Source organism: Petaurus breviceps, unplaced genomic scaffold, assembly GCF_028583685.1.
Source record: "Petaurus breviceps papuanus isolate PSGF00001 unplaced genomic scaffold, PetGlider_PUasm1.0 188, whole genome shotgun sequence".
NCBI lineage: Eukaryota > Metazoa > Chordata > Mammalia > Diprotodontia > Petauridae > Petaurus > Petaurus breviceps.
This window is the reverse complement of record NW_027185804.1, coordinates 5,815,666-5,829,688: the sequence shown is the minus strand read 5'-3', so window position 1 is coordinate 5,829,688 and position 14,023 is coordinate 5,815,666. Positions and strand designations below refer to the sequence as shown.

At 44.8% G+C, this 14,023-nt stretch overlaps 1 protein-coding gene across 2 annotated transcripts in view; it reads left to right on the top strand.

Annotated features, from left to right (window-relative positions):
- The window catches only part of IRAG1 (inositol 1,4,5-triphosphate receptor associated 1), a 151,475-nt gene extending 141,938 nt beyond the window's left edge, over window positions 1-9,537 (top strand). For both annotated transcript variants that reach the window (XM_069091217.1, XM_069091216.1), the window contains 3 exons: window positions 558-689; window positions 3,231-3,350; window positions 6,490-9,537. In XM_069091217.1, the coding sequence (XP_068947318.1) occupies window positions 558-689; window positions 3,231-3,350; window positions 6,490-6,733 (496 nt within the window). In that variant the 3' untranslated portion in view covers window positions 6,734-9,537. The remainder of the gene's footprint in view (window positions 1-557; window positions 690-3,230; window positions 3,351-6,489) is intronic.
- Window positions 9,538-14,023: the final 4,486 nt, after the last annotated feature.

The following is a 14,023-nucleotide window of genomic DNA, read 5'->3' as shown; positions in this document are numbered from 1 at the left end:
AGGAGTAAATCTTGGCTGTGTGACCTTGGACAAGTCACTTAACCCCAATTGCCCTCCAAAAAGCAAAAAAAAAAAAAAATAGTAAATCTTGGTGGTAGTAGGGTCCAATGGGCTTGGGGCCAGATCTTATTTTAGAAGTCCTCAGAATTTTCTTGGAGAATAAAAATGTTTTTTCAACAATTGACCTTGGGGAGTAGCACTGGAAAGTACTTAAGATGATCTCTAAGGCAAATTCCCTCTAGGGCCCCAAATTAAATCTTGTTCTCTGCTCCAGTGTGGCTTGGGAGATCCAGGGTGTCCCTCCTTGGTCTGAACTGAAACACCTACACAAGATCCAGACTGAATCAAACAGCATTCAAGTTCACACCATTTATTCAGCACCTGTACTGGGCTCAGTGCTGGGGACAGAAACACAAAGAATGAAACAATTCCAATTCTCAATGGAGTTTCCATTCTAAAAAGTCCTTGGGCTCCATCACCAGAGATCAGCAGAGGGACCAAAGACTTGTACATTCCCCACACTCAGCATCCCTTCTTGTCCCTCATTTTCTCACCAGCGGGAAGTCCAATGGGGACCAAGACTGTGAGGGCCCTGCCCCCAGTGCTCCACCTGCCCTGACCCAGAGTACTTTGGAGGAGATCAGCCAAGAGATCAAGGCCAAGATAGAGGAGGAAGCATATAACAAAGGGTAAGTTTCCTTTTTTTTTTTTTTTTCTTTTTTTATTGGAGGGCAATTGGGGTTAAGTAACTTGCCCAAGGTTACTCGGCTAGTTTTTTGTGTGGGTGCTAAGTGTCTGAGGCCAGAACAGAACTGGGGTCCTCCTGACTCCAGGGCCAGCGCTTTATTCACTCTGCCACCTAGCCGCCCCCAAAGGGTAACTTTCCAAGAGTTCAGCTGGGCATCCTTCTCATGGGAAGAAAATCCAATAAGATAAGAAACTGAAGAATCTTACTAGTTGATTCCAATTCATTTCAATCCCATAAGCATTTATTGGGAACCTGCTATGTTCTGGGCACTGTGATAGGTGCTAGGAGTACAAAGACTAAAAGGAAATAGTCCTTGCCCTCCAGGGGCTTCTACTCTTCTGAAGTCATTGCAATGATGGCTTAAGAAGGAAGGAAGGAAGGAAATGATCATAAGAGCTTCCCCTGAAGTCCTCAGGTACCCAATAGTAAACATCATCAGCACTTACTTTGTAGCTACTGATCCCCTTAGGCAGTCTGGTAAAGCCTATAGACCTCTTCTCAGAATAGTGTTTTTAACTGTATAAAATAAAGTGCACAGAGTTATGGAGGAAATAAATTCTACTGAAACATAGGTATTAATTTTTTTTAAATAAATGTACAGACCCAAATTAAAAACCCCTGAGAGTGTATGAAGTTTTTTAAAAAAATTATACAACCCAAATAAAGAACCCCTGATCTAAAGAATATGAAGTAAAGTTAGAAATAGAACTAGCCAGCTCTTTTTGTGATGGCTAAGAATTGGAAATTGAGGGGATGCTCATCAGTTGGGAAATGGCTGAACCAACTGTAGTATATGACCATGACAGAATATTATTGTGCTATAAGAAATGACAAGTGGGATGATTTCAGAAAACCTGGAAAGACTTATATGAACTGATACAAAGTGAAGAGAGCAGAACCAGGAGAACACTGTACACAGTAACAGCAACATTGTACAATGAAGGATTGTAAATGACTTAGCTCTTCTCAGCAATACAACGATCCAGGACAATCCCAAAGGACTCATGATGCAGCATGCTATGTACTATTAGAGAAAGAACGGATACTGTCTGAATACAGACTGAAGCATGCTATTTTTTACTTTCATTCCTTTCCTTTTATTGAAGTCTTGTACAAAATGACTAATTTGGAGATCTTTTAGATGATTGCACATGTATAACTTACATCTGATTGCTTGTTGTCTCAGAGAGGGAAGGGAGGGAGGGAAGGATAGAATTTGGAACTCAAAACTTTAAAAATGCAAAAAAAAATTGCTTTAATATGTAATTGGGGGAAAATAAAAATATTATATATTAAGAATTTTTTTTTAAAAGAAAGAAGAACTGGACCATGGAGAGTTTTGAGCACTTGTGTAAAGAGAAAGTAAACTTGAAAACAGGTTACCAAAAGACTTGAGAGGCACTTCAAAGGGGTGGAAATCACTCTGACTCAGGAGTCTTGAATTCAAGTCCTGCCTTTAAAGGGTATTAGTTGTGTGACCCTGGGCAAGTCTCTCAACTTCTCTGAAACTCCTCTCTAAAAATGGGAATAACAATACTTGTACTTCCTGCCTCACTGGGGTAACATCAGTCAACAAGCATTTATTAAGCTATTAAACGCAGAAAGCTAAGCGGTGTGGCGGTAGTGCTAGGCTGAGAGTCAGCATTATCTGAGTTCAAATTTGGCCTCAAATGCTGTGTGACCCTGGCCAAGTCACTTGACCTCTGTTTGTCATCTATAAAATGAAGATGATAGCAGCACCTACATCCCAGGGTTTCTGTGAGGATCAAATAAGATAATATTATGAAGTGCTTAGCACAGAGCCTGGAACACAATAGGTGCTCCGTAATCAGTACTTTTTAGTTATTATCATTAAACGCATACTACACCAGGTACTGGGATATGAGGAGAGCATCTTTGTCCATCTCAGGACATTAAAGCAGTGTAAGTTATCATTATAATTATTCTTCTCTGATTCTGCTCTGACACTGATCCAATATTACCGGGAGCTTTCCCTGGAAAGTCTTCCTGCCTCTCTTCCCTTCCTCTCACCCTGCACATATTATATATATAGATATAGATATACACTATATTCTATCAGAGCAGCCTCTCCTCAGAGAGAAGGCAAACCCAGGCCCAGCAGGGGCTGGGGTGGGAGCACAAGGGGTCTAAACCGGGGAAAGGCTGAGGAGAAGAGAGTGTTTTGTTGGGCTGGTTTGGGGGGGGAGGGAGGGAGTGGGTTGTGACCAACATTTTATGTGACATTTCCTGCAAACAGGAAGGATGAGAGGAGATTCTATTGACAGGAGAAAGAGTATTGGGAATGGATGGTGTCTCAATTGCACACTCCAGCCTCTTCCTCCCGTCCACAACCACAGGAAGCCTCACATGTTGACAGTCCCCCAACTCTAGGAATCTAATGGGAAAGTTGTCCCTGGGCTGGCCTTTCCCAGCTTCAAAACAAAACAAAACCAACACAAACGCTACTTTTCTTTCCCTGAAGGTATCAAGAAGGCCTAAAGAAAACCAAAGAGCTTCAGGGACTGAAGGAAGATGAAGAGAAGACAAATGAAAGCCTTGAAGGGCAAGAAGGAGAAGAAGAGGAAGAGGAGCTAAAAAGCAGGTGAGACACTTCTAGCTGCCACCAGAGCATTTCCCAAAGCTAAAAGAAGAGCCTGGCACTGGACAGCCAAAGGCCAAAGAACCAGGCAGGGAACAGGGCAAACACAAGATGGAAATAGTTATCTTATACAGATAGGACAGAGATAGAAAGACAGATGGAGAGAGACAAAGATAGAGAAAGAGGGAGGAAGGGAAAGCAAGAGGAAGAAGGAGGAAATGAGGGGAGAGATAGACAAAGACAGACAGAGAAACAGAGAGAGAGAGACAGAAAGAGAGAGAGAGAGAGAGACAGAGAGAGAGAGAGAGAGAGAGAGAGAGAGAGAGAGAGAGAGAGAGAGAGAGAGAGAGAGAGAGAGAGAGAGAGAGAGAGAGAGAGAGAGAGAGAGAGAGAGAGAGAGGGAGAGGGAGAGAGAAGGAGGGGGGGGGGGGGGGGGGGGGGGGGATAGATAATGGATGGGGGGGGGGAGGGGGAAACACACAAAGAGTCAACAACCCAGAGTGCCACAGGACCTGAGGGAAAGAGAATTGGGTGGGGCAGGACCAGAACCAGGTACCACAGGCAAGAATGGAAAATTAAGACACATTTTTAGCCATGGCCAATGTTTCCATTTGTTTTTGCTTGATTGTACTTATTTGTTTAAATGAAGGACTTTAAAAATATGGGTAGGGGATCTGCTTGGGGAGGAAGTTAGGAAGGAAAGAAGGAAGGAAGGAAGGAAGGAAGGAAGGAAGGAAGGAAGGAAGGAAGGAAGGAAGGAAGGAAGGAAGGAAGGAGGGAAGGAGGGAAGGAGGGAAGGAGGGAAGGAGGGAAGGAGGGAGGAAAGGAGGAAGGGAAGAAAGGAGAAAAAGGAAGGAAGGTCATAACAGCATTTTTTAAATACATAGAAGAGAACAAAGGAGGACTAGGAGACAAATAGAATAGGTTTGAAATCAATGTGTTGAATTTACTACATTCTTTTTGTTACGGAAGCTCTATGTAACATTTGTGGTTTCACATACAATGTTCTTTATCAGAGCATGGCATAGTGGATAGAGAGAGCTGCAAAGCCAGGAGGGCTTGGGTTCGAATCCCACCTCTGATACATACAGTCTGGGTAACCCTGGGCCAATCACATCACCTCTTGGTGTCCTAGGCAACTATTTAAAACTCTAGGCTGCAGAGCAGGTACCCTTCTGCATCGGTAAAGGAAGTTTTCCCACCTGAGACTTCCCTGTGCTAATGAAATAAAAGGTCCAGTCCCTTTCCTAAGCATAGAACAGTGCTCATGTTTGATAATTTTTTTTTTAAGTATAGAACAAAAATAAAGATAAAATATTTTATTTTTCTAATAGAAGAAAGCCTCTGGCCTGGGTGCCCTACCTTCAGCCCCATTTTGCTCCCCTCATTGAGGCTGGTCTGGAGGCCAGCACACTGAGCAGTAGATAGCAGGTACACCGAGCACATGCCTTGCTGGGAGCAAAGGAAAAGCCAAAATGACTTGGTGACACTGAAATGTGGTTTTCTGTGTTTAAAAAGAAAGAAGTTGCAGGATGAAGAGAGGTGGGGTTGAGACCACCCAGCCCCAAGCAGCACTCCAGGATCATTCGAGGTGCCTGGAAACTGCTTTCCTCGGGACCAGGCGTCACATAATCCTCTGGGTCCCTGGATCCACACCATTGTCCAGCAGACTTCCAGCTGGGCACCAGAATTCTCCAGGGCTCCCTCATTGCTTGTTCACTGTGAATTTTTGCATTTTATCTGACTATTTGGCATTAATCATCAGAAACCAAAAGTATTCTGGGCATAGCCACAGCCCTTGCCTCGTGGGACTGCCAAGTGACAGAGCCACTTTGTCAGGTTGACAATGAGGGAAGGTGGGGTTAAGACAGGACTTGGCTTGAGGCTCTGCAGAATCCCCACCCTATGGTTCACAAGGGCAGAGGACTCCAGTGTCACAGATTTAGAGCTGGGGGACCTCAGCATTGAATGCAGCCACACTTTCATTTTATAGGGGAGGATCTAAAAGGTTAACTTGCCCAGAGGCACCCAGGGAATCAAGCAGGAGCTGCCTAGAGTTCTTCATTACTCATCCTATGTCTCCTGGAACTGAAGGAAACAAACCTAGCTTTCTCCAGAAAACCCAGACACCCTCCTCTCCAGTAAGGGCTTCCACTGCTTACACGCCCTGCAAACACACCCAGGCCGCTTTAGTTCAGAAAACATGCTTCCTGCCTCCTCTAGTCATGTGCCAGGAGCATTAGCCCCCAACTGAAATGGAAATCCTAAAGCACCCCAGCTCCAGTCCTCTTGAACCAAGGGAGATGGGGAGAAGCACAGTGGGAAAAATGCTGAGCTTGGAGGCAGGGGGCTGGGTTCCAAGCTCTCCTCTACAGCTCAGAACCTGTGTGAGCTTGGGCAAGCCACTAGGCCTCAGTTTCCTCATCTGCAAAATGAAATTATTACATTACGAGACTTCTAGGGTCCTTTCCAACTCTAAACCTGTGATCCCATGAAAACTGTTTTAGGTAAGAAGCTTTTCCCGCATCTCCTTCCTGAGAAAAAGCACAGTAAAAATGAAATATTAATAATAATAAAACTAGCCAAGAAGCAAAGAAGACCCAAAAGACTTCCTGCTGATATTTACTAGCTGTGCAGCCATCGGGCAAGTTCCTTGATATCTCTGAGTCTCAATTTCCTCTTCTACAAAATGGGTATAATTGCATTTTTTGTTATATTATGTTTCATAATTATAGGATTCCTGGAGTGTCCCCATCTCTGCCTCTTTAGGAAGACAAAAGCAAAAAACCTTCATTCTATAGGAACTAAATATAGGGGCAGGAGCTGGATTTCAGTGGTATGAGAACCCCTAAATGAGGTAATTCCTTCTACCAATGTAGGTCAGTGCCTTCACTACAGCTTCTAATCTTAGAGAATAGCCTAGAGCAGTGAGAGCTTACTCAGTACCAGGGATGGGTTGTTTCTTTATCTGCTACACTGTACTGCCTGAGTCTAAATGTTTGCTTTAAAATGGTTGAGTGGTCTGTCTTTGGATGGTCTCATTAACAGGAAAGTATGCTAGTTGGGTGGCAGGGAGTGGAGAGCATGGGTGAAGAGGTATCCACTGAACTCAAATTCCCATCTTTTTCTCTTTTTCTGGCAGCAAACTTGAAGCCTTGATTCATTTTTTACAAATACTATACCCCAAGCTGTGCCAACATTGGAATGTGATTTGGATGGTGGCGGCAGCCATTCTTGTGTTCACGGTTGTGCTGGGCCTGTACAGCTCCTATCACTCTTGCACCGAACTGTCGGAGGGGGCATCTGGAAAAGCCACTTGTTCTGCCTCCCAGCGGGACTCCTGGTGGGACTCAGGGCTGCAACAAGAGCAGCCCACAGAGCAATAGAGGGCAACTGGACCCCCAGCTGGTGGGTGACCCTGCTCACACATGCCTGGCATGTCACCGTTTTCCAGTTGTTTAATGCAGTTAGGGACACGGGTGTATTCATGATTCGGCATCCCTGCTACCCCAGTCTGGGAGTGAGATGGGCTGCTTTTCACTCACCATGATGGATGGAATATGAAGTCCCGATGAAACTGTCCAGGGGAGAGGTCAAGATGGAGAGAGATGTCACTCTCTCCAAGGAATTCTGCCTTTGGGAAGAGCCTCTTCACTCAAGCAGCCTTCAAGGAGAAGGGCCAGAATGCCTTTATTGAAAATGCAGTATGGCGCTGAGTACTCTCCCTATTCTCTAGGCTCTCAGTGGCTGCCTAGGGAGACTTTAGCCTAGTGATGTCAACATCAATGTCAAACCTGAAGGTAGCAGGAAGAGCATTGGACTAGGAGTCTGGAAACCAGGATTCTCATCCCAGCTCTGGCACTAATTAGCTGCAAATCGCTTTCCCTGAGTTTGACTTCCACTCTCCATAAAGTGAGAGGGTGGTCTCTAAGGTCCCTCCCAGCTGATATGCTTTGTCTGCTCCAACTTCTGGCCTTGGCACGACTCTGTACACTTACCTCCCATCCCATCTCCCCTCTTTTCTTCTCCCTAAAGTTGCTTTTCACAAGAGTGGGAATGGTTCCTCCCAGAAAGTTATCCCTATTGTATTTATCTCAAAACTTTAAAAGAAAAAGGAAATAATGTATAAAAATGTTCCTGCATGCACACACATGCACCCACACACGTACACTCACACACACACACAGAATGGTAGATCCACCCCTTTGGAGGGAGTTCTTGCTAACTCCATCATGAAGGTCCTTCTCCTAGAGACAGATTAGTTACCAAGAGTGTTACAGTAACCAATAACCCACTCACCATGTGATGTAAACTGGTTTTATTTTTTTTCAAAGCATCAAAAGCCCACTGACTTGCTGAGAATTTTTCATCACTGGACACCCCCTTTTATTTGTGATTTTTATTGTACCTTTGAAAATAACTAACCCACCTCCTTTACAAGAAAGTTCACAGGAGGGAATGAGCACAGGTAGATCCCTTGCTTGGGGAAATGTGTCTTCAGCCTCACACACCTAACATGCATCATCCCATGGGCTCTCTTGGAGAAGCACCCCTACCCTGACCCCCAGGAAATTTTTCAGCAGTAAGCCTGCAGGAATCTAAGACACACCCTCATTCCTCCCACCTCCCACCAGGGTCCTGCCTACCTGGGGAGGAGTCTCCAGCTCTGGTGGAATTAGAGGTACAATAACAATACCCCACCCTCCCCCTGCAAGATTTTTGCACCACCTTCCCTCACTCCAGTAACTGCCCCAACTCCAACTCTATCTTCCCAGACTTCAATCTTGGCAACAGGCCATACATGCAAAAAGAAACCCCTCCTTTGGTAACCTCACTCTGCTTCCTGTGATGTTTCTCCATCTCTTCTGGTGTGAGAGGAGACTGAAGACTTCAGAAGCTAGTGTTGTTTCCAAGTTAGAGAACAGTTTGGTTTGACAGTTCAGCTTTAACGGCACCCACCTGTGCCAAGTCCCATTTATGCCCCCGCCCAGTTCACCCCCAACTGCTTTCAATAGGCCATCCTAAATAATGGCTGGAAACTAGCTGAAAGATGAAGCCAAAGGCTTGATGGACCAAGGATGTACCAAAAGGTCAAAGAGGATGGAGGACAGAACAAAGGAACATGATCATAAGGCAAGGCCTCCAGGGTTAGAATCGGTGTGTCTGAGCATATCAGGTAGACTAGAGGGAACTTCCATATGAGCTCCCAGGCCTGAGCCCAAACAGGATGAGGTAGTTCTGGGCTGCCTCAGTGTCCCCTTTGGGAGCTCAAATGGAGGCCTCTGCCATTGGTCCCTGGAAAGCAGGAAGCCAGAGAAGGAGCTGAAAGATTCCTGGATCCAGGTAGATGCTACACAAGAGGGGCCATGTTCCAGTGCGTGAGGGTACACCAAGTGGGTATTCCTAGCCCCATCTTTCAGCCAAAGCCAGGACCCTCACAAAATAGAGGGGAAGCAGAAAGGGATTCACCTGGCCCAAAGCCAAGGACCCTCACCAGAGAGAGGAGAAGGCTGAGAAGCAAGACATTTCCAAAAAGTCTTGAGGGACATAATACAATGACAGGGAAAAGCCATGAGCAATGAGCCCTGGCCAAGGATTTTCTGAAATGTCGTCTCTGGCCTGAAGAAGTGCAAGTGGGAGACACTGTACACAGTCAAAGAGCTGGTAGGAACACTCCTGAGGACAAGATAGAGGCTGCCCCGGTCATCATCAGAGTTGGCATTTCTGTGGCATCTTAAGGTTGGCAAAGAGCTTCCCTGGTATTACCTCAATGGAGCCTCAGAAAAACCCTACAGGCATCGTCAGCTCCATTTTCAAGGTGAGGAAACCAAGGCTGGAAGAGGTTCAGTAAAAAATGAGTCAAAAAGCATCTTTTGATATTGGAGTTCACTTCAACCTCCCTCCAAAGGAAATGACTTCTCTCCTACAAGAGTATAACAGATGAGCATCAGTCCCTGGGTGTCTTTTGCTCTTCCTGTAGCCATGAACTGGACACACAGATAGGTGTCCTTAGGCTCTAAGAAAGCATGAACATGTCTGGCTGCCCAAGTGGGAAAGACTGGTTGGGGGTGCTGGCTTGGTGCACCATGCTATTTAAATCCCAAGCATCGTAAATACACACAGGTGTGCCAGCCTTTTACTGAATAGTGTCACATACTTGAGTTTGAAAATAAAAGTAGTTCCTAAAGTCCTCCCATGGTCACTGCTACAATTTCTTTTTGCACCACATTTTTGTGTTTCCATAAGTATGGATATAGCCCATAGCCTACCACTGGCCTCAAACTGAGGACCATGGAATCAGGGGAAGAGTTGTAATGATGAATTGTTGCCTGAAGTCAGGAAGACTCATCTTCCTAAGTTCAAATCCAGTCTCAGACACTTACTAGCTGTGTGACCCTGGGCAAGTCACTTAATCCTATTTGCCTCAGTTCCTCCTCTGTAAAATGAGCTGGAGAAGGAAATAGCAAGTCACTCCAATATCTTCGCCAAGAAAACCTTAAACAGGATCACAAAGAGTCAGACACAAGTGAAATGGCCCAACAACACCCTGGGGAAAGTTCAATGGGGGAAGGGGTAGGTAGCAACAGCACAGAGGAGCCAAAGGCACAGGTGAAAGGGGAACTGAATTTGGCCCCAAACTGTATAAGGGGAAGGGGGTCACAGAGAAAAGATCTTGGGGTGTAGGCTGAGGGGTACTCAGGCCATGTGACAATGTGCGTCTTCAGAGAACTCCCAGGTGAAAGGTTTTAAACCTGGTGGTTTACCAGTTAGGGCTCTGGGAAGGAGCATATTTGGACCACCCATAGAAGTATCTTGACTGTGGATTCTATTGAACTGCACCCTTCCTCTCCTCCATCACCACAGGAGCCTGCCAAGGAGCCAGTGCTGCCTTCCCCTCCTTTCCCTCCCCCCCCCCCCATATACTACCTGAAAGGAGCTCGAAATCTCAGGGTCTTCAGGAATGACTTGCCTGATTTTCCAGAGGGAGGTAGGTAGTGGTCCAGAATTAGACCATTTCTAATCCAAAATTTTCATCATCTGGAGTTTATATATAAAAGCATTTTAAAAAAAAACCCACCTTGGATTATTCATTTTCCAAGTGCAATTAGGACTTAGGGATTTGGAAGAAGGAGAGACCTTGAAAGTTGTTCAATCTCATCCTTTCATTTTGCAGACAAAAAATCTGAGGCCTAGAAGCTGAATGATTTTTCTCAAGGTCTCATGAGTCCCAGCACTGAGGTTTGAGCCCAGGATCTGACGCCAAATTCACTGTTCCCTCCATGGCATCCCACTGTCTGCAAGGCCACCAGCAATTTGTAACATAATAATCATAAGATCATGCATTCACAGGGAACCTTATGGTGTATATAAAGTGTTTTTGCATTTGTTATCTGATTTTAGCCTTGATGCAAATGGGTACACAAGGCAGGGCAAATATCCTATCTATTTTACAGGTGAGGACCCACCCTATTAAATAACTTGGCCAAAGCTGGTTTGTGGCAGAAGCAGGAAGAGGAGCTATGCTTCTAGATAGATGTCTAGATGTGATGGGGCTGGTTTGGAGGTAACCAAGTGGACACAGCCCAGAGACATTTGGATACCTGGGGCTGGAGCTGGAGACTCCCAAGTCATCCGAGATGTAGTGGAATGGGTGACATGGGTGGGACATAGGGAAGGAGAGACAGAGACAGAGAAAGAGGTACTCCTAGGCACAGAGACAGAGATCCAGGAATTCTGACCCCAGGCCACATCACACTTCCTCTCTACAACTTGCCACTAGAAGTTTTGTGATTTCCATCAAGTCACTTAAGCTTTCAGTGATCTTACCTGTAAAATGGGCGTACTACAGCCCGAACCAACTACCTCACAAAATTACTGTGAAGTCTGAAAGAAAAAACGGATGTAAAGCACCTTGTAAACCCTAAAGGACTCTAGAAATATTAGCTATCACCACTAACTGGTAATCCCATCTCTCAGGCCCAGCCCCAGCACCAGCCTCCCACTCAGCCCAGATTCCTGAAGACTAAAAAAAGCAGATACTAGGATGGCCAGCTTTGTTTTGAAAACTTCTGAAAGCTATTAGTATGTCTTTTCCTTTGACCCCACTGTCTCCTCAAACTCTCATCCTTCCTTTCACTGCCAGAATTCTCATAGGAAAGTTCTAAGCACTCAGGGTTCCAGCCTCATCACCCACTCACTGCCCTCACCACTCCCAAGGACTGCTTTCTCTTCGACGTCTTCAAATCCAGCACTCTTTTCTCCGTCCTCATCTGTCCTGCCCTCTCTGTAGCAGACTACACTGTAGACAGTTTCCTCCTGGAGACTACCTTCTGGCATGTGACTCTACTCTCCCCTGACTATTACTTCTCTAAATTTGTTATCTTCTTCTATTAAAATGGAAATTGTGTGAGAGTAAGGATTGTGTTGTTTTTTTGTATTTGTATCCCAGCATTTAGCATAAGGCCTGGTACATAGTATACAGTACGATAAATGCTTTTTCATTCATTCATTTACTCATTCCTTCTGTGTCTCTCCTTTTCTCCTCTTCCTCCTCCTCCTCTTTCATCCATTATCTATACCTTTCTTCCCTCCCTCCCTCTTGTATCTATCTACCTACTTATCTCTTTCCTTCCTGCCCCTCTCCTTTTCACTCCTTCTGCCCCCTTTCTCCTGCTTCCTCTCTCCCTCTCTGTCTCTATCTCACCTTCTCTCTCTTATCCATTCCTACTACCTAAACTGCCACTACTATGAGGATAACTTTTATTTCCTAAACAAATAATCTGTTTTCTTTCCATGGCCACTTGCTTGTCTCTGTCTCTCTCTTTCTCTCTCCCCCTTTCTTTTGATCAGCTCATTAGATAATATATTTAGAACTAGAAAGGATTTTAGAGATCCCTGTATTTTACTCCTAGCAAAACTGATGCCTAGCAGATTGATTACATGACTTACCCAGGATCATACAACCAGTACATAACAGGGGTGGGGCTTGAACCCTTGTTTTCCTAATGCTTCAGCAACCAGCCAACTAGCATTCATTTTTGGTGCACTGATGCCAATCTCTTTTCTAATGCTGAAGCCAACTAGCATTCATTTTTGGCGCACTGATGCCGATCTCTCTACCAGATAATCTGCTTTATAAACAGAAACAATGTCTGATCCACGCTAGTGTCCCTCTTGGCACCCAGAGTGGCTTAGGTGAGTAAGTGGCTGCCCAACATCTTCGTAACCTTCACCAAAGGTCACATAAGTAAAGTACCGCAGAACCCAGGTCTTCTGATGCCAAATCCAACGTTCTTTTCACTGAACCACAATGCCTACTCTACCCCTGCAACATCTATCTACACACACACACACACACACACACACACACATACACTCACATGTGTACAACTGAAGATGTTATTTTAAAATACATTTTCATTTTATGCATGGGCATTCAGGAACGAGTTCTTCCTACCTTCACTTGCCTAAGTATCCACATGTTATCTAAAGCAGTCTTGCTAATGACAATCTGCAATTAAATCATGGCATCATAGACACTCTCTGTAAGAGTCTTCAGAAGTTTCTTGATACAATCTATTTTAGATCTTGGGTAAGTCAACCCCTCTAAGCCTCAGTTTCTCCATCTGTAAATTGAGGGGGTTGGAATCCCTTCAGATCTAAACCTATGATCCTTCCTGCATGAAGGTAAAGGGGGTTTCTGTAATGAGATTGGTATTTTGGATAAGCCATCAATCATTAAAGCTAAAAGGGGACCATGGAGAACAGGAAATAACAGGACTGGAACTGGAAGAGACCTCAGTGGCCATCTAATGCAATCTCTTCATTTTACAGATGGGGAAATTAAGGCTGAGAGACATTAAGTGGCTTGCCCAAGGTCACACAGCTGGCAAGTGTGAGAGGCAGCACTTGTACCTGTTGTCTGATTCCAGAGGTACCATTTCTCCTGCTGTCTCCCAGACAACGTCATTTTACAAAGAAGGAATCTCATCATAAGACCTTTTTACTTGTTGTTGGAATTATGCTGGGAGGGGCATGGGAAGCCCTAGCCGGGCAACAGGAAGGAGAGAGGTCAGATGGTCCTATGTTGGGGGAAACAGTTTTTTCCTGACATAGGCCTGGGAGGGGGGGATTCTCAGCTGACGCAGATTTACAGAGCATACCCACTTCTCACCGTCAGGAACTCAGGTTTCCCAAGGGAAGACCTTTAGAGGTCTTCCTAGCAGGCTCAGAGAGAGGCTACAAGCAAACAAGAATTTTCCAGGGCTGAAGATTCCAACTATCTTGCTGGAGGATCATAAGTTACCAAGACTTTAGCTACGAACAACCTTAGACATGATCTAGTGACCAACGGTTCTTCACCTGAACCCAAAAACTTGTTTTTAAAAAATATTTTGATATAATTAGTTTCCTTTATAATCCAAATTACTTTCTTTTTATACATTTAAAAAGATTATTATAAGAAAGAGTTCATGACACCACAAAAAGGTGAAGAGTCCCTGCTCTAGTCAGTCCAACCTTCCCATTTCACTTATGAGATGAGTGAGTTAAATCCTGGAATTTCAGATATGGAAAGGGTTTTAGGACCTTCAAGTCCAAACTCCAGCAGAAAAAGACTGTTTTTTACAACATGCTAGACAAATGATCTTTACTGGAAGACCTCAGAAGAGAAGAAA